The sequence below is a fragment of the Tupaia chinensis genome, unplaced genomic scaffold (genome assembly GCF_000334495.1).
Source record: "Tupaia chinensis unplaced genomic scaffold, TupChi_1.0 Scaffold144346_1, whole genome shotgun sequence".
Taxonomy (NCBI): Eukaryota; Metazoa; Chordata; class Mammalia; order Scandentia; family Tupaiidae; genus Tupaia; species Tupaia belangeri.
In genome coordinates, this window is record NW_006204205.1 from 4,638,025 (window position 1) to 4,659,780 (window position 21,756).

At 37.8% G+C, this 21,756-nt stretch overlaps 1 protein-coding gene across 1 annotated transcript in view; it reads left to right on the forward strand.

Moving 5' to 3' along the window:
• Positions 1 to 21,756, forward strand: part of MEIKIN (meiotic kinetochore factor) — a 108,316-nt gene that overhangs the window by 9,704 nt on the left and 76,856 nt on the right. The window contains exons 5-6 of the mRNA XM_027767652.1: positions 2,499 to 2,633; positions 17,832 to 17,951. Coding sequence (XP_027623453.1) covers positions 2,499 to 2,633; positions 17,832 to 17,951 — 255 coding nt within the window. The remainder of the gene's footprint in view (positions 1 to 2,498; positions 2,634 to 17,831; positions 17,952 to 21,756) is intronic.

Here is a 21,756-nt window from a genome sequence, read left to right on the forward strand (position 1 = left end):
TTATCTCAATAAAAGAGCTATTTTCAAAAGAAAAATAGAAGATGAGTCAAAGAATTCTAAGATCTGAAAAATAGTAGTTTCAGTCATTATAAGCAGAGAATAAAGTATTAAACATGGAAAACTAGAAATTTATCTTAAAAATTAAAAACCAGCAGTTAGCATAATGGCTATGTCACTAGACTCCCATGTAGTCGACCGCAGTTTGAGTCCTGGACCAGGTGGCTTAAACTCACCCCAGGCGCATGTGCGTGCATGCCCAAGATACTGAGAGTAGAATGGAGGAGAAGGGATTGTGGCGTGGCCATCCCCCATGGGGGGTGATTTCTCACTTTCTGTCTCTCTGTCTCTCTGTGTCTTTCTGGCAAGTGTGCGTGCCCTATAGCAAAAACCTCTCCAGTGAAAGAAAAAAAAATTAAAAACCATTTTTAATTTTAGATCAATTAAAATGAACAGTTCAAGCTTCAAAAAGTTCATGGAAAATGGAATTGCAATACAAGTTTATTTGGGTACCAAAAAAAAAATGAAATCTACACATAACTTTTTCATAGTATGCATTTTCATGAACTTTGTACTGAGAGTCATATTCCGAGCAGTATGAACAGAGATATGGACAGCCATATTTAAATAGTGAAGATTTATTGTGTCCATCAAAATAAGTGAAAAAAGACTCACACCAAAGTACAATATTAATTATACAATTAAAAAGTCCTCAGGATAAAGAGAGAAATCCTTTAGTCTTCCAGGGAAAATATACTTGGTTGCAAATAAACCATCTAGAATATGAATAGCTGAGAGAGGAAAGAAGGGAGGGAGGGAGGAAAATGAAAGGGTAAATAACCTGGTGTTTTCAAGTGTGTGGAAAAAAAATTATACTTTTGTAAAAAGTTAGATCAAACAGTGATTAGTTAGAAAATTAATTTAAAGATTAATAAATACCTTAAAGGAAAAAGAAAAATTTATAGTAAAAAGATGATGTATACACGGGGTCTTCCAAAAGTTCTTTAAAAACTGCAAAGTGCATATTAAAAAACTATGCATAGATTTTTAAAAAAATTTTGCTCCAGAATAAACTCGTATTTGAATTCCATTATTCTTTGAATTGTTTGAATTCCCCTCAGATAGCTCATGGTACCTGGCTCTACTGTGAATATATTGATTATAGCATAGAGAGTTAATACTGGGTTGTCAGAAAAGTTATGATTTTTTGTTTGTTTGTTTTTCTATGCAAAACTGTGTTGCAACTTTTCCAACAACCCAATATTTTATATAATGGAAAGTGTGAGTTCAGCTCTTTTGTTTTGATTTTGCATTGGTATCTAGTTGTTCCAGCACAATTTATATAAAAGACTATCCTTTCTCCACTGAATATCCTTTACATTGAGATTGATTGAAAATTGATTATTTGGGCCATCCAAGGCCTGCTGGTTAAGGTGGCTGGATCCAACATGGCCAACTACATTGTTCATATCCCAGACCCGGTGGCTGGAAAAACATGCTGGGTGAGTGTGCATATGCACCCAAAATCCTAAGAAGAGAATGGAAAAAAGATTGTGGCACAGCCAACACCCTGAAGGATGCTGTTTTACTTTCTGTGTATGTGCATGTGTGTGTGTGTATGTGCACGTACACGTCTGTCTGTCTCCCTCTGATGAATGCACGTTATCTCTAGCAAATTTGAAAAGTCAGTTCATGTATGTATGAGTCTGTTTCTGTAATCTCTGTTCAGTTCTTTGATCTATTTGTCTATGTTCGGACTCACTGACAAGAATCACAACTGAGCTAAGGTATAGGAGGAAATTATAAAACTAAAATTTTGAAAAAATAATGGAAGAGATTTATGATGTATTTTATTAACATAAAAAATAGAATTATTGGGACCAGCAGTTGGCATAATGCCTATGTCACTGGACTCCCATGTAGTCGACTGTGGTTTGATTCCCGGATCTGGTGGCTTAAACTCACGCCGGGCACTTGTGCATGCATGCCCAAGATCCTGAGAGGAGAATGTAAGAGAAGGGAAAGCAGCATGGCCTTACCCCTGGGGAGTGATTTCTCACTTTCTCTCTCTCTATCTCTCTCTGTCTTTCTGGCAAGCACACACACCCTATAGCAAAAAAATCCTCTAAAAAAAAAAAATAGAATTATTGAGACCAGCAGGTGGTGTGGTGTTAAGGTGCTGGATGCTCCCACATGACTGACCACAGTTCAAGTCCCAGATCTGGTGGCTTGCTTTCTCACTTTCCCTCTCTTTCTCTCTGGTCAAATTAAAAAATAAATGAATGGAAATTAAATAAATAATTCTTCAAAAAATAGACTTATTTTCTAAGATAAAAATTTAAATGGCTTACAGTATTATGGCATTTCAATTGTATGTGAAAGAAATTTTATATTCTTAGTATGCAATTAAGCATGTGGATTTCTACAAATTTGAATTCTTAGGACTTCAAGCTTATTTTCTTTATTGAAACATTTTTCCTTTTTTGTTTTTTATCCTGTAGGACTAAATTTGCAGCATATTTCCAGTTCTCTTCTGAGCTATTCAGTCACTGATTCTTCTTCAGAATATGAGAGTTATGAAGAGAGTTTAAGTAGCTTTCCATCACCTGAACTGTTCAGAGGATCAGATTATTTAGGTGAGAAAATTCTTCTAACTTTACATTGCTCCACTATATAAATTGTTCCTTTGGTCACTAATCTTCCAGTGAATAAGTGTTCCTTTCTAGAAGACATACTTCTTATCCTCACTAATGCTTCCTGCCCCTAACCACTACCCATTGTGATCCGTGCTCAGTTACATAGGACTGTAGGGCAAAGGCAAAAGCACTCAGATGAGAGAAGGATGAAGAAATATCACTTAGCATGTATTTAAAACATATGATACCCATCTGCTTATTAGTATTTTTATTTATTTATTTATTTTTAGTTTTTTGCCATAGGGCATATGCACTCACCAGAGAGAGAGAGAGACAGAGAAAGATAGTGAGAGATAAAGTGAAAAATTAACACCCACCCCACCCCCCTGGGGGGGGGAGAAGGCCACACTGTAACCCCTTCTCTTCCATTCTCCTCTTGGGATTCTGAGCACACTGGTATCCTATAATGCACACGCACCTGGCATAATAAGTGAACTATAGACTATCTTTATTTTTATGAATAACTTAAACATTAACTAGCCCAAGTGCCTGCTCAGATTTTTCTTTACAAATTAATGTTTATATATATTCATTATACATATAAATAGAGCTTCCAGTTAATGATGGCAGATTGAACACATACCTTCCTCTACAACTTTCTGCAGTAATGGAAAATGACTTTTTCTGTTTTGTTCTTTTTTAAAAGAATATTTATTTATTTATTTATTTAATGGGAGAGGAAAGAGAAACAGGTGCCCACTATAGAATCCTCATGCTGCAGTCCAATCACAGTTTCAGTCAGCCTGGATCACAAGCATGTATTGCATCCCTGGTGTGTAGGCCTCAGGACACAAACCTGGGACCTTCCTGGGTCCAGCATTGCAGAGCTGAATTATCACCATACTAAATCTGGCCTCTTTGCTTTTTGAAAATTCTTTCTTTTTAAGGACATAAATCCACAAGGTCAAAGAAAATTAGAAATACAAAAGCATAAGGTTTGGAGAGTTAGAGAGTAGATGGTATGATGCAACAGATCTGAGCAGGCTGAGTCTTAAATCAGCAATGTCAATATCCTAGAAACAAGCCCATCTGAACTATAGTATCCCAGGAAAGCTCACGAGTTGGCTATTTGAGCTACTTCTAAAAAGATACATCAGAAACATGAAAGTTGTGCTAATTCTTTCCTACTCAAAGGGAGCCTGGGTACTTATCCTTTGGGATGTTTTGAAATAGACACTTTGGACTAGAGAACACCAAGTACAATTATTAGCAGGGATACTGTGGGATGTTGAAATATTAGCCCCATTACTATTCCCCTGTTACAGTATTACATACTCATGTCCGTTCTATAGCCTCATAGTGGATAGTGTACTTTTCTACGCTTTGGTTTTGGTGTCAGCCATGTGACTTGCTTTGGGCAATAGGGTATCAGTGAACAAAACTTAAGAAAAGCTTTGAAATGAGCTTAAATAGTTTAGGCTTGTCCTTTTGCACTTTTGCTGTCATAGTGAGAATATATCCTTATTAGCTTTTGCCTCTGGGTGAGACTCTAGAATGGAAAGTATAAAGGCAACCTACAGACTGCAGAGAGCTGACCCATGGATCTGCAGATCTGTAATCAAAGCAACTAGGTCTTCAGCCAACTAATAGATGTAGGAGCAAGAAATCCATGCTCTCCAATATATGCCACTGAAATTTCAAGGTTCTTTACTATACAGCAAAAGCTGACTGCTGCAGATAATATGCTGAGCACAGAGCAGAGGAAATTATTCCCACTCCAACCCAACAACTCATTTCTCTGGTCACCTTCCAGAATATTTAAGCACAGACTTGAATCTCCAAGCCAAAGAATGGGAGATTCTTTTCTCAGGAATCTGTGGAGCCCAAATCAAAATAGCTAAAAATACTGACCCAAGGAGTCCTTCAATTAAACTGACCAGCCAGAACACCCTACAGTGGAGCCAGCTAGGGCCACAGGGATTCCACTTAATATTTTTTGGCCCCTTTTAAAATATGAACAGAGAACCAAGTATCACCAGACTCCTGTGGAAAGCTTCTAACATTAAACATATAGAGATCTAAACAAAATATGAGCTTGATGTCAGCAAGATCTTGTACTAGGAAGCCCTGAATCTTCCTCCCCGCAATGGAAGCACCTACTCAATAGCAATATTTGGAGTGATTCCATTTCCGAGAAATCTAGAAACTAGTTGAGGGGCTCCTGCACCCTGGGTAAGCACAGGCCAACCGCAGTAAGTCGGTAGGAAATTCTGAAATATCCTTTTATCAAAATCCCTACCCCTGACATTACACCATGTAGTCGGGAGGAAATCCCCAGCTCTTAGCTTCTTCCTGAGAGGAGGAGGAAAAGAAAACAGGACAAATACATTCAACATTTTTAATCTTTGCAGCAGTACCTGAGGGACTGATCTTCTGTCTTGTCCATCTCAGAGTGCTGATGAGATGCTTTACAGCAACATGAAAGTATAAAATTCACTGGTAAAGGTAAATATATAGACAAATACAGAATACTGCATAGTGTAAATCACTTTTGATTGTAATGTAAATGTCAAAAGTGTTAAAAAATATAACTAAAAATATGTTCATGGATATACAATGTAAAATGAGTAAATTGTGACATCAGTAACAAAGAACAGGAGAGGGAGAAGTAAGAATGTAATTTTTATATGCGCTTGAAATTAGTTATTATCAGCTTAAAATAGACATTTATGACTACATAAGGTTTTACATTAAGTCCCTATGGAAGACACACAAAAGAAAAAAAGAATCAAAGCATATTAAAAATTAAATGAAAGAGGAAGACAGCAAGAGAGGAAAAAGGGGCAAAAAATAGTTAGAAAAATAAAATTTAGCAAAATGACTGTACTCAGTTTTTCCTATCAACAATTTAAGTGGCTTAAACTCCCCAATAAAAAAGACATAGAATGGCTGAATGGATAAAAGAGTGAAAAATATGTACTTGTTTATAAAAGATTTATTTTAAATTTAAAGACATACATACACTGAAAATAAAGAGATAGGAAAGGATATTCCATACAAATAATAACTGAAAGCAGACAGGACTATATTTACATCTGATAAAGACTTTAATTCAAAAACTGTTACAAGAAGCACAAAATATAACACAATCAACTCATCAGGAAGCTACAACAATTATGTATACACCCAACATCAGAGCACCTAGATATATAAAGCAAACATGGAGAGAACTGAAAGGAGAGGGGCCAACAGGTGGTATGGTGGTTAAGGTCATTGGACTCCCACATGGCTGACCAGGTTTTGAGTCTGGACCAGGCATCTTGGTTTTTTTTTTTTTTTCTCTCTCTCTCTTTCTCACCCACTCTGTCCTGCTCTGGTCAAATTACAATAAATAAATAAAGTTAAATAAAATAATTCTTTAAAAATAATTTAAAGGAGAAACAAAGAACAATGCAATAATAGTAGGAGACTTCAATATCCCATGCTCAAGAGTAGATAGAACAGGGAACCAGCAGTTAGTGTAACGGCTATGTCGCTGAACTCCCATGTAGTCGACCGCGGTTCGCGTCTCGGACCCGGTGGCTCGAAACTCACACCAGGCGCGTGTGCGTGCGTGCCCAAGATCCCGAGAGGAGAATGGAGGAGAAGGGATTGTGGCGTGACCATCCCCCCTGGGGGGTGATTTCTCGCTTTCTGTCTCTATGTCTCTCTCTGTCTGTCTGGCGAGCGCACGCGCCCTATGGCAAAAATCTCTCTCTCAAAAAAAAAAAAAAAAAAAAAGAGTAGATAGAACATGCAAACAGAAAATCAGTAAGGAGACAGTAGTCTCGAACAATACTACCAACCAAATATATCTAACAGACATATACAGAACATTTTATCCAATGGCAACACATTCTTCTTATACACACAGAGCACTCCAGGTAGATCACATTTTAGCCATAAAACAGGTGTTAAGAAATTTAAGATTTAAATCATAACAAGTATGTTTTCTGATGATAATGGAAAGAAGCTAGAAATCAATAACAGAAAGAGTACTGAAAAATATGCAAGGGGTTTCCCTATGGCTTAGTAGTAAAGGGAGCTGGATCCCACATGACTGACTGTGGATTTGAATCCCAGTCCCAGTGGCTTGAAAACATACTGAGCTGTGTACATTCATGTCCCAAATCCTGACAGGATGGATAGATGAAGGAGTAGGTATTGCGATGTGACCACATCCCATCTGGGGTGTTTTCTCCCTCTGTTTCTCTCTCTAGCAAGTGTATATGCCCTCTGGCAAAGAAAAAAATACCACAGATAGGCGGAAATTAAGCAACATACTCTTGAACAACCAATGAGTGAAGTAATCAAAAGGGAAATTACAAAATATCTTGAGACAAACCAAGCACACTAAAGCTTGTAGGATACAGTAAAAGCAGAACTAAGAGGAAATTTTATTGTGATAAACAACTACACTAAGAAGAATGATCTTGGACTAGCCTGTGACATGGTGGTTAAAGTGGCTGGATCCCACATGGCCAACTGTATCGTTCAGGTCCCAGACCCAGTGGCCTGAAAAATGTGTGCCTGCCCAGAAATCTCAAATGGCGGAGGAGGGATAGCAATGTGACCATCACCTATGGAGGGAGGGAGGTGCTTTCTCACCCCTTCTTCATGTATCTCTGGTGAACACAACCTCTGATAAAATTTTTAAAATAAAAAAGATCTTGGGATCAGCAGATGGTGTAATGGTTATGTTGCTGTACTCCCACATAGTCAACCACAATTCAAGTCCAGGACCCAGCAGCTTAAAATGCACACCAGGTACATGTGCATGCATGCCCAAAATCCCAAGAGGAGAATAGAGGAGAAGGGATTGTGGCATGGCCATCCCCCCAGGGGAACGATTTCTCATTTTCTGTCTCTCCTTCTCTGGCAAGCTCACACACCTTATGGCAAAAATTTCTCTTCGAAAAAGAAAACCCTCGAACAAGCTAATGTTATACCTCAAGGAACTAGAAAAAGAACAGACTAAGCCTGAAGTTAACAGAAGGAAGAAAATAATAAAGTACAAACAAAAATAAATGAAATAGAAAATGCGTAAACAATAGAAAAAGTCAACAAAACTGAAAGGTGGTTATTTGGAAAGATAAACAGAATTGACAAACCTTTAGCTAGACTAAGCAAGAAAAAACATAGAAAACTAAAATTAATAAAATTAGCCCAAGTCCCTCTGCATCAAGCTCTAGTAAGTGCTGTGAGACAAAAACAGGGCAGCTGACACTAATGTCCCCATTCTGTGTTCCTGGAGCCCAGGGAAGGCACCCTGGTTAGTATCCAAATGCTTAGTCACAAACGGATTTGGTAGTGAGGAACACTGATGTCTATGGTTATGATCTGTTGTTTTCCAGCTTAGATTTTTTTTTTTTGAGAAATTTTTTTCGCTATAGGGCGCGTGTGCTCACCAGACAGACAGAGAGAGACATAGAGACAGAAAGCGAGAAATCACCCCCCAGAGGGATGGTCATGCCGCAATCCCTTCTCCTCCACTCTCCTCTCAGGATCTTGGGCACGCACGCACACGCGCCCGGCGTGAGTTTTAAGCTACCGGGTCTGGGACACGAACCACGGTTCGACTACGTGGGAGTCCAGCAACATAGCCATTATGCTAACTGCTGGTCCCCAAGCTTAGATTTAAAAAAAAAAAAATTAATAAAGTTGGAAGTGAAAGAAGAGGCTTTACAACTGATGCCGGAAAAATAGAAATAGACTACTCTGAACAATTATGTGACAATGATCTGGATAACCTAAAAGAGATGGATAAATTCTTAGAAACATACAACCTACCAAGACTGAGTCATGCAGAAACACAAAATTTGAGTGGACTTGTAACTAGAAAGGATATTGAATAAGTAAATAGAAACCTCTCAACAACAACAAAAATGTCCAGGACCAGATGCTTCACTGGTAAATTCTATCCCATGTTTTCTTTTAATTGCCAGAGAGTACACATACTCACCAGAGAGGCAGGAAGGAGGGGAAAGCACTCGCCAGTGGTTTGTGCTCATGTCACAATCCCTTCTCCGCTTCTCCATCTTATCAGGATTTTAGATGGACGTGCACATGCTCAGAGTGTTTTTCAAGCCTCTTGGACAGTGATTCAAATAACGTTTGCCATGTAATATTTGACTCCCTTAATCACTAGACAATGGAGCCAACCCATAATCAATATTTTAAGGAAGAATGCTAATCCTTCTTAAAATCTTCTGTAAAAGTTGAAGAGAAAACTTGTATTATGAGGCCGGCCTTATCCTCATACCAAAGACAAAAAAATTATAAGAAAATACGACTACAGGTCAGTATCCCTGATAAACATAGATGCAAAAATCCTCAACTAAATACAAGTAAGCCAAATTCAATTGCACCATGAAAGGATCATATACCATGATCAAATGACTTTATCCATGGGACACAAGGATGGTTCATTATACAAACATCAGTTAACGTGATATACCACATTAACAGTGAAGGACAAAAATCATATAATCATCTCTATATATGCAGAAAAGAATTTCATAAAATTCAACTTATTTTCTGAGAATTCTCAAACTAGCAACAGAAGGCAATTACCTCAACCTAATAAAGTTCATACATGAAGAACCACAACTGACATTACACTCAATGGTAGAAACAAAGATTTTTCTCCAACATCAGGAGCAAGGCAAAGACACGCACTCTCACCGCTTCTATTTCTACAGTACTAGAAGTCTTAGCCAGAGCAATTAGGCAACAAAAACAAACAAAAGCACCAAAATTGAAAGAAAGAAGACATAAAACTATTTTTCTGTGTAGATGACATAATCTTTTATGTTAATAAATAAATAAATAATGCTCATGAGTCACCCCTGCACAGCCTAGGTGCTGCATGTGTGTTGGACATGGTCCTGGTCCACCCTGCTCTCTGGAACTCACAGATCTTTCCCTTCAGGATGCCTGAGGAAGTGCACGATAGAGAGGAGGAGATACAAACTTCCACCTTTCAGGCACAAATTGCCCCACTCATGTCTCTGATCATCCATACCTCCTATTCTAACAAGGAAATTTTCCTGTAGTAGTTGATCTCTAATGCTTCTGATGCCCTGGACAAGATTCACTGTGGCATTCTAACAGATCTTTCCAAGTTGGACAGTGGTAAAGAACTGAAAATAGACATTATCCCCAACCCTCAGGAATTTACCTTGAGTTTGGTGGGCACAGGCATTGACATGATGAAGGCTGATCTCATAAATAACTTGGAAACCATTGCCAAGTCTTAGGCTAAAGCATTTATGGAGGCTCTTTAGGTTGGTGCAGACATCTCTATGACTGGGAAATTTAATGTTGGCCTTTATTCTGCCTACCTAATGTCAGAGAAAGTAGTTGTGATCACAAGGCACAATGATGATGAACAGTCTTCTGATAGGGGCTCCTTCACTGTGAGTGCTGATCACAGTGAGCCCATTCATTGGTGTACCAAAGTAACACCTTAAAGAAGACTAGATGGAATATTTGAGGGAGAAATGAGTTAAAGAAGTGAGGAAGAAGAAGTTACACTTTATGGACTGTCTCATCACCCTTTTGGGGGGGGTGGGGGGCAGGGAAAAAGACAGGGAAATCAGTGACAGTGAAGCAGAGGAAGAGAAAGTTGAAAAAGAAGAGGAAGACAAGGATGATGAGAAACCCAAGATTGAAAATCTGGAGTCACATGAGGAAGACAAGAGCAGTAAGGATAATAACAAGAAAACCACGATTAAGGAGAACTATATCAATCAGGAAGAATTGAACAAGACCAAGCCCATTTGGACAAGATACCCTGATAAGATCACCTAGGAGGAATATGGAGAATTCTACAAGGCCTCACCAATGACTGAGAAGACCACTTGACAATCAAACGCTTCTCTGTAGATCTGTTGGAATTCCGGGTATTGCTGTTTATCCTTCGTCAGGCACCCTTTGACCTCTTGGAAAACAAGAAGAAAAAGAACAACATCAAACTATATGTCTGGCATGTGTTCATCATGCGCAGCTATGATAAATTGATACCAAAGTATCACCTTTATCTGTGGTGTGGTTGATTCTGAGGACCTACCCCTAAACATCTCCAACAGAGCAAGATCCTTAAAGTTATTTGCAAAAACATCGTTAAGTACCTCAAGCTCTTCTCTGAGCTGGCAAGAAAAAAAAAAAAAAAAGAGAGCGAGAGAACTACAAGAAAGTCTATGAGGCAGTCTCTAAAAATCTAAAGCTTAGATTCCGTAAGGACTCTGCTAAACAGGGATGCTTTTTTGAGCAGCTGCACTCACAATGCCCTGTCACAATTCCCAAATGAGATGAATTCCCCGTCAGAGTATACATCTCTCACGTGAAGGAGACACAGAAGTCCATATGTTACATCGCCGATGAGAGCAAAGAACAGGCTGCCAACTCTGCTTTTTGGAATAAATCTCGATGTGGGGCTGTGTGGTAGTGTACATGGCAAGTACTGCATGCCGCAGGTGAAGGAATATGATGGGAAGAGCCTGGTCTCAGTTATCAACGAGGGGCTGAGGTTACCTGAGAATGAGCAGGAGAAGAAGAAAATGGAGGGGAGTAAGGTGAAGTTTGAGAAATCATGAAAACTCATGAAAGAAATCGTGGGTAAGAAGGTCGAGAAGGTGACGATCTCTAACAGACTCATGTCTCCACGCGATTGCATTGTGATTAACACCTGCAGCTGGCCAACATGGAGTGGATCACAAAAGCTCAGGCACTTCAGGATAGTTCTACAACAGGCTTATATAATGACCACAAAGTACCTGGAGATCGACCCTGACCACCCATTGTGGCAAAAGGCTGAGGCAGACAAAAACTGACAAGGCTGTCAAGGACCTGGTGGTACTGCTGTTTGAAACCACACTGCTCTCTTCTGGCTTCTCCATTGAGAATCCCTAGACCCACTCCAGCCACACCTTCTGCATGCAAGCTAGGCCTGGACATTGATGAAGATGAAGTGAAAGCAGAGGAACCCAGTGCTGCTATTCCTGATGAGATCCTCTCCCCCTCTTTGATGAGGAAGACTCTCAAAGGAAAGAGTAGGAGTTTCTACTTGGAAAACTTATGTCCTTAGTATAGTGTCCCATGGCTCCCACAGCAGCTCTTGAGTGGCCCTGTCTCACCTGGCTCTCTCTGCTGATATCTAATGTTTTTACATTTTTTTCTCTCCTGTACTTTGCATTTCTTTTCTCTCCTGTATTTTGTGTCTAAGTCAGAAAATAAAGTCTTCAAATCTCATCCCCTCTCTAAGTAGACATTGGAGTTGAATGTTATGTAGTGTAGGGGTTTTTATTTATTTTGTTGTGAAATTAAAGTATGGAAAATAAAGAAATGAATTTTTATACAAAAAAAAATCCTGAGGATACCACCAAAAAAAAACCCCATTATTTGATTCATAAATGAATTCAGCAAAGTTGCAGAGTAAAAAACCAACATACAGGCGACAGCAGGTGGCATGGTTGTTAAGGTGCTGGACTTCCACATGGCTGACTGCAGTTCAAGTCCCAGGCCTGGCAGCTTGCTCTCTCCCTCTTTCTCTGTGTCTCTCTCTGGTCAAATTGAAGAAGAAGTAAAAATGAGTAATTCTTTAAAAAAACAACAACAATAACAACAAAAAGACATATAAAAATCAGTTATGTTTCTATGCATTGTCAGCAGACTCTCTGAAAAATAAATTAAGAAAACAATCTTATTTACAATAGCATCAAAAATAATAAAATATGGGAACCAGCAGTTAGCGTAATGGCTATGTCGCTGGACTCCCACGTAGTCGACCACGGTTCCCGTCTCGGACCCGGTGGCTTAAATCTCACGCCGGGCGCGTGTGCATGCGTGCCCAAGATCCCGAGAGGAAAATGGAGGAGAAGGGAGTGCGGCGTGACCATCCCCCCTGGGGGGTGATTTCTCGCTTTCTGTCTCTATGTCTCTGTCTGTCTGGCGAGCGCACGTGCCCTATAGCGAAAACCTCTCCAAAAAAAAAAAAAATGCAGGAATTAAATTACCTAAGGAATAAAAGACTTATACACCAGAAATTACAAAATGATAATAAATGAAAGAAGATATAAATAAATGGAAACAAAACCTGTGCTTATGGATTAGAAGACTTAATATTATTAAAATGTCTATATACTCAAAGTGATTTACAGATTTAGTGTAATCCTATCGAAATCCCAGTGACATCATACAAAAGCCTAAAATTCATATGGAACACAAAGCACCTCAAATAGCCAAAACAATCTTGAGGAAGAATAAAAGTAAGAGCATCAGGCTTTCTGATTTGCAAAGCTCCAGTAATCGAAGCCTTTTGATACTGCTGCAGAGACAAATGGGCCAAGAGAACAGACTAAAGAGCCCAGAAGTAAACTCACACATGTATGATGAGTTTAATCTTCAACAGGAGCCAAGAATACAGAATGAATATATAGCCAATATATTTTTCAAAATACCATGTCAAAACTTGAACTAGAGAAAGTGCTTTAATTTGTGTTTTAGTGGTACTTTTCTTAAAAGTTTTTTTTCTGAATTCTTGTATTTCCAGAGTTCAGTAGAGTTTTTATTAAAATTTTTTACATATTTGCCTCAAAAATTAAAAAAAAAATGCACGACATGGCAAGGATAATCTCTTCAAGAAATATTTTTGGGAAAACTGGATATTTGCATTCAAAGGAATGAAATTAGACCTTAACATCATACATAAAAATCAATGCAAAATGGATAAAAGACTTGAAACTAAAACTATAAAACTAGAGAAAACAGGAGAAAAACTTTACGATATTATTATTAGCAAAGATTTCTTGGATATGATACCAAAAACACAGATTACTAAAATAAAAATAGCCAAGCAGGACTTCATCAAACTCAAAAGCTCCCATACAAAAAATATATTTTTTCATTGTCAGTGCTTGCCAGAGAGATAGAGACAGAGATGGAAAGAGATGAAGACGGGGCGTGGGGGAAAGAACTAACCCCCAGTTGGGCATGGTTGTGCCACAATCCCGTCTCCTCCATTTCTCCATCCTGTTTGGATCTGGGGCATACACACACACACACACACACACACACACACAAACCTGGTATGTTTCTCAAGCTGCTGGGGCCGGGACTTGAACCATGCAGTTTGGCCATGTGGAATTTGGCTCCCTAACCACCAAGGCACAGGGCCAGCCCATAAAAGGGTTAATGTCTAAAATACATGAGGAATTCCTTCAACAGAACAGCAAAACAAAACAGAACAATAGCCTGATAAAAAAATGGACAAAAACTTTGAACAGACATTTATCAAAAGAAGACATAAAAATGTCCGGCAGGTTTGCTTTTAAAAGTTCAGTATCACTAACCCACTAGGAATGTGCAAATCAAAATGAGATAGTGCTTTATACCGATTGAGATGGCTACTATTAGAAAACAAAAATAGAGGAACCAGCAGTTAGCATAATGGCTATGTCGCTGGACTCCCATGTAGTAGACCATGGTTCGAGTACCGACCCAGCAGCTTAAACTCTCGCTGGGTGTTTGTGTGTGGGTACCCAAGGTCCCGAGAGGAGAAAGGATTGTGGCATGGCCATCCCCCTTGGGGGTGATTTCTCACTTTCTGTCTCTCTGTCTCTCTCTGTCTTTCTGGCGAGCGCACGCACCCTATAGCAAAAACCTCTCCAAAAAAAGAGAAAAAAAGAAAAAAAAATAGAAGATAGCAATTATTGGCAAGGAGGTGGATAAATTGAAACCCTTTGTATGTGGCTAGTGGGAATGTAAAATTGTAGAGCATCTGTGGAAAACAGTATAGAAGTTTCTCTAAATTTTTTAAAAGAACTAATATTTATCATTTTTTTAAAAAATTTGATACAGGCATTCTTCTTTTTTTTTTTGGCTTTGAAAACAACTACCATAAAATCTAGCAATCTCTCTTTTGTGTATTTATTCAAAACAATGTAAATCAGAATCTTGAAGGATATTAGCAAAGCTGGCAGATGGTGTGGTGGTTAAGGGCGTTGGACTCCCACATGGCCGACTGCAGTTCAAGTCCCAGACCTGGTGACATACTTTCTCTCTTTCTTTCTCTCTCTCTCTCTCTCTGTCTTTCTCTCTATCCCTCTCTTGTCAAATTAAATACATAAAGTTAAATAAAATATTTCTTAAAAAAATAAGAAAAGATGTTAGCATTCCTATGTTCACTGCAGCATTATTTACAATTGCCAAGATGTAGAACTAATGTAAATGTCTACTGACAGATGAATGGATAAAGGAGATGTGATGTATATGCAAATAGAGTATTGCACATCCTTTGAAAAGAAATAAATCCTGCCATTTGTGCTTTGAGGGTAGTATGCTAAGTGAAATAAGCCAGTAGCAGAAAAACAAATACTGCATAATTCCTGCGATAAGAGGTACAGAAAATAATCAAACTCACAGAATCAGAGATTGGTGATTGACAAGAGATGATGGGAGGGGGAAATGGGGAGTTACTATTCAACAGTTTTTTTTTTTTCGGTTTTAGATTTTTGGTTTTTGGAGAGGTTTTTGCTGTAGGGCACGTGCCCTACAGAAAGACAGAGAGACAGAAAGCAAGAAATCATCCCCCAGGGGGATGATTGCCACATCGCAATCCCTTCTCCTTCATTCTCCTCTCTGGATCTTGGGCACGCATGCACATGCTCCTGGCTTGAGTTTAAGCCACCAGGTCCAGGACTCGAACCGTTGTCGACTACATGGGAGTCCAGCTACATAGCCATTGTGCCAACTGCTGGTTCCATTATTCAACAGTTTTTAAGTTTCAGTTACATAAATGAGTAAGTTCTGGAGATCTGTTATACAACACTGTGCTGATGGTAAGTAGAGTATTGTACACTTAAAAGTTTGTTAGAAAGATAGATCTCTTAATTAAGTGTTACATTTATAATAATTTTTTGAATAAGAAGAAAAGAACCAAGCAGAAATAGAAACAACACAGAAGAGGAAAATATTGGATTAAAGTTTTTGTTGAGATAAGAAAATATATATTGTATCCATTAAGGATACAGTAGAAATTGAATACTATGACTTCCTTTTGGCCGGAACCGCCATCTTCCAGTAATTGACCAAAATGACAAACACAAAGGGAAAGGGGAAAGGCACCTGATATATGTTTTCTAGAGGCACCCGATATATGTTCTCTAGGTCTTTTAGAAAACATGGAGTTGTTCCTTTGGCAACATATATGCGAATCTACAAGAAAGGTGATATCGTAGACATTAAGGGGATGGGTACTGTTCAGAAAGGAATGCCCCACAGATGTTACCATGGCAAAACTGGGAGAGTCTACAATGTTACCCAGCATGCTGTTGACATTGTTGTGAGCAAACAAATTAAGGGCAAGATTCTTGCCAAGAGAATCAATGTGCATATTGAGCATATTAAACATTCTAAGAGCAGAGATAGCTTCCTAAAATGTGTGAAGGAAAATGACCAGAAAAAGAAAGAAGCCAAAGAGAAAGGTACCTGGGTTCAACTAAAGTACCAACCTGCTCCACCCAGAGAAGCACATTTTGTGAGAACCAATGGAAAGGAGCCTGAGCTACTGGAACCTATTCCCTATGAATTCATGGCTTGATGGGTGTTAAAAATAAACTAATCTGTGGTCTATAAAAAATTTTAAAAAAGAAATTAAATGCTACGAAAAAGGGAATATTCTAAGAACAATTAAATGCAATAGTAGAATGGAAATTTTAGTAGAAGGATTAGAAGATAAAGTGAGATTTCTCAGGAATAAAAAACAATCAGAAGAAAGAAAAAAAGAAAAATATAGAAATATTAAAATTTGGAGGAAAAAGAGGAAATTCAACATCAAATAATATGAGTTCTAGAAAAAGATGATAAAGAGTGGAGGAAATAAAAGTATCAAAGAAATCACTTAGAAACATTTTCTGGAGCTAAAACATGTGAGTTTCTAGGTTAAAAGTCTCACAGCATGTCTAGTGTAGAAAATGAAAAACACCAAACATTATGAAACTTCAGAGCACCAAGGCCTGGAATAAGCTGAATGAATTTATACCATTTGGTAGAGTGTAAGATTGAGTAGCTGCCAAATACATAGAAAGTAAGTGGGGGAAAAATACTTTTACTGACTCAAGGAAAAACAAAAGGTAGCTATGGTATATGTTACAAAAGGAAATAGCATTTTTATAACATTTTATCCTTATAATGTCTACATTGAATATTGAACTAACTACATATATATTATAACAGTTATAGGGACAGTAAAAGAGGTAAAAAGGGTGGAGAAGGGGGGATTTGAAAGAGAATAGCTTTATTCCTCTACAGCAGGAAATTAATAGGAATCTTGAGGGACCAGCAGATGGTACAGTGGTTACATCATTGGACTCCCACATGGCTGACCATGGTTTGAATCCTGCATCTGGTGACTTCAAAATCACTCTGGGTACATGTGAATGCATGCCCAAGATCCCAGCAGGAGAAGGGAGGAGAAAGGATTATGGCATGGCCATACCCCCAAGGCAATGATTTCTCACTTTCCCTCTCACTGTGTTTGTCTCTCTCTCCTATGAGTGCACATGCCTTAAGGCAATAACCTCTTAAAAAAAAAGAAAACTTGAAACTGATATCAAGGTTTAATTGCATATCATTCATTGGTATATTTAATGGGACATAGGTATAATTTTTATAAAAACATAAGTCGGATCTTATATGGGATACCTGTCCCTTAGACCCATAATTTTGTTTTTAAGAATTATTTTATTTAACTTTATTTATTTATACCAGAGAGGAACAGAGTGAAGGGGAGAGAGAGAGGAGAGGGAAAGTGACAAAGCAAGCCACTAGGTTCGGGACTCAAGCCGTGGTCAGCCATGCAGGAGTCCAGCGCCCTTAACCACCACACCACCTTCCATCCCCAGATCCATAACTTTTATGTGGAGCAAAAAAAATCTAGGAAGTAAGCCAGTATTAGATCTGGAATAAGTTGGCTCTTTAATAGATTATTTATCTCTAATTAGATTTACTATCTTGATGCCCTTTTTATGCTATCTCGTCCAGAAACTTCTTCATTTACCATAGTTTGGTTGAGGTGAAGGCCCTCAGGAAGGGAAGGTAACCTGCCACTTGTAAGCTGTTCTTCAAAGTGTTACACAATTTTCTCCCCTGGTTTTTCAGATTGGGAGTGTCCGAAGTTAAAAGAACACATGCATTACAAGAATTCCACTCTTCTGGATACCAGTAAAGCAGCAGCAATAGAAAAGGTGCCACAGTTTTCAAACATCTCTGCAATTTTAAGTGAGTTTTCTCGTTTACTTTTCTTATGTCACGGGGAAAGTCCTTCCTCTTTATTGAAAAAGCAAAATATTGTTTCTCTTGAATGATTTCAAACTAATCAGTTGGGATTGCCTTTGGGTGCAAATAATACTTAGTAGCTGAAGTATATATGGGTTTACTCTTTTATAACTCTTTCTTTTCAACTAGTTTAAGACTCAGAGAAATTTGTAAAATTAGCACAGAGGGTTCCCATGTGCTTCCCATCCAGCCTTCCCTTATGTTATCTTATTGTAACCTTTGCATAATGACTCAAAACCAGGATGTTAACATTGGTGTAAAACTATGAACTAAATTACAGATCTTACTCAGATTTCACCAGTTTTTCCACTATTATTTTTTCTTCTGCTTCAGTATCCTATCCAGATCCCATACTGTATTTAATTATTTCTCCTTAGTCTTCTGCAGTCCATAACGGTTCCTCAATCTTTCATGATCGTGATACTTTTGAAGGTTACTGATCAGTTATTTTGAAGAATGACCCTCATTTTGGATTTGTGTTGATGTTTGCTCATGATTGGAATAGGAATATGCAACTTTCGTTCATAATAGCACTGAAATGATGTCATGCCCCTCTCAGTCCATTGTGTGAGAAACCCATATACTAAATAGATTACAGAATTTATGTATACTTCTTTTTGTTTTTAGTATTACAGTGTCTAGTCAAGACACTGTTTTCCAACTTTACAAAAGATTGTTCTCCCCTGCAACCCCTTTCAGTGTATAAGAGGTATTATTCACTTGTAATATAGTAACAGTTAGGTTCATTTGTCAATATTGAGTTTGATGTTAGATCCACTTATCCTGTTTAGTCTAGTTTATTTATTCAGGAGATGTGTGGAAATATGTAATATATTACTATGGCTCCAAGAGTCATAGCTATACCGACAAATATTCTCTGCAAATTGTCATTTCCTCCTTTGACTTCCTGCTACCCTTATCCCAGTATCCAATTTCTATCCATTTCCTAACTATCCAGGTAGATAAGTCTCCTTAGTTTCTAATTTATCCTTCCTATACTTCATTTATACAAATGTACAGTTAACTGTACGTTTTTTCATATCATCCTCTCTTGAAGCATAGCACAATATATAGCTACTCTTTTTCATTTTGCATTTTTTACTTAGCAATATATACTAGCAATTCCTTCATATGGGTTTATAGAGATCTTTCTCTATATCATTTTTGCAGTTGCATAGTATTCCACTATGTGCTTTTACTTTTGTTTATCCAACTACTCTTCTGTAATTGGGAAGTTAGGATTTTTCTCAGTATTTTGCTACTACAAACAATGCTGCAACAAATCAACTTATATTATTAGTAGTATATCTTTAAGATAAATTCCCAGAGGTAGAATGACTGGGTCCAAAGGTAAGAAGATATGTGTTTTTATTGTGTATTGCCAAATTTTCCTTCAGAAGGATTGTATAAGTTTGCATTCCTACCAACAGTGTATGAAAGCACTTGTCTCCCCAAATTCTTCCCAGCACAATATTTAAAATATTGTATAAAAATATTTAATATTTTTGCTGCCCTAATAGAGGAGAAATGGCATCTTTGTGTTGTTTTAATTTTCTTAATTATTTGTGAATTTAAGCATTTTTCATGTGTTTATAAGGCATTATTTTTCTTTCTTTCTATATGAAGTTTCTGTTAATGCCTGTTTCCCATTTTTTGATCTGTTTTTTCATCCTTTAACCTCAATTTTTTTTTTTTTTGGAGAGATGTTCACTGTAGGGCGCGTGCGCTCGCCAGACAGACCGAGAGAGACATAGAGACAGAAAGCGAGAAATCACCCCCCAGGGGGGATGGTCATGCCGCAATCCCTTCTCCTCCATTCTCCTCTCGGGATCTTGGGCACGCACGCACACGTGCCCGGCGTGAGTTTTAAGCCACCGGGTCCGGGACACGAACCGCGGTCGACTACGTGGGAGTCCAGAGACATAGCCATTACGCTAACTGCTGGTTCCCTAATTTCAATTTTTTAGAATTCTTTTTATATTGAGAAGTTTAGTCTTTTGTCTGTTATTTAGAGAGTGAGTACTTTCTCCTAATTTGTCATTTATCTTTTTGTTTGTGGTACTTTTTGTTATGCAAAAATGTTTATGTATATTGGGTTTACTTTTGTCCTCTACCAGTCCAGAGCTAATGTAGCAGTTCTCTTATATCATCAAAGTCCTAGACTCTTTATATCTTTTTGTTACCAAGTACGTTGGCTTGTTACACCATAGTTGTAAGATGGTTGGTTTCTAGAGCTCTAGGCATTACAGCTTTGTTCCAGGCAGAAAGAATGAGAAAGGAAGCCATGCATGGCTTCTGTTTTTATTGCTTTTTTAAAAATTGCATTTAATTACATATATCTTTACAATATATAACGTTTTTAAAGCATGATTACCATGCATGTCAGTCAAGACAAAGACATTAGTATCTACATTATCATCAAATAGCTTTTACTTTTTTTCAGATTATTATTTTTTATTCTCATTTAAAATTTTTTTTTATTTTTTAATTTCACTTTCTTGTGTACATTTGATCACATATGTCATTTAGCTTGTAAAGTGAATATTCCAACATGAATACACTTCACACCAGTCCAGTTGAAGATACTACACACTTTATGATCAACAGATAACCATCCGTTTCTTGTCCCATAAATATCTGGCTCTGTTTTTCTCCTTGATTCCCTTCTTCCCACTCTCCCTCTTCTCCCACATTCTTCCCCACACTGTTTCCAGAATCTGTAAGCATTTTCCATGCTTTTATACCCTCTGATCTTTCAGTTTCCACCACAGAGTGTAGATAGTCAATATATATCAAGTGGAGACATACAATGTCTCACCCGTTGATGAATTTCTAAGGGTATTATCTTTTACCTTTCTCCCAGCATTTCAGCCCTCAAATCTGCTAATTTAGCATTGCATCATTTCTTCCAAATTATGATATCAACATGCTAATTATCCCCAAGTATTCCTCTTTTCATATTGTTTTCCATTCCATAGCCTGAGAGTTTTCTTGTTCTCATCAGTCGCCTGCTTAAAATATGTTTTTCATACATTCCACCAACACAATTTAATGCACCAGGACCCTAGACATCAAGGAGATCATGATGCTCTGTATATTTAATTTTTAAATATATATACACATAAACACACGCACGCTCACCCACACTTATGTGTTTGTATATCTTTGTGTGTGTGTGTTAGACATATGAAAGCATCAAAGCTATGAAAGATTTCCATTGCAATTTAGAAATGCATTAAAAGTGTTCTTGCCTCAATTGCATATTCATTCATCCATTTAATAACTGTTCTTTGATGTCTCTTTAATGCCTTCATGATAAAGTTCAAACTCATTAGTATTACATACAAGTGCCTTCATGATCATATCTCTGTCTTTCTCTATAGCTATATTTTCTGCTACTCTTTCATATCTTTTCTATATTCCAATCACAAGTTTTGTCTGCACTATAATCTTGTCACCTCCTTGAAACTTAGAATTTCTCTCCCTTTTATGGGAAATACCTTTTCTTGTTCATAGAAGCTGAAACTTACTTATTCAGAGTAACCCACCTGCCCTTCCATGTTGTTAGAGATGCTTCACTGTCCACAAATCCATGTCACCAGCTATCTAATTGTATGATAATTGTTTATTTTATGATCTCCTATGAACTTTTTTTTTTGAGAGTTTTTTTTTTTTTTTTTCACTATAGGGCACGTGTGCTTGCCAGAAAGACAGAGACAGAGAGATACAAAGCAAGAAATCACCCCCC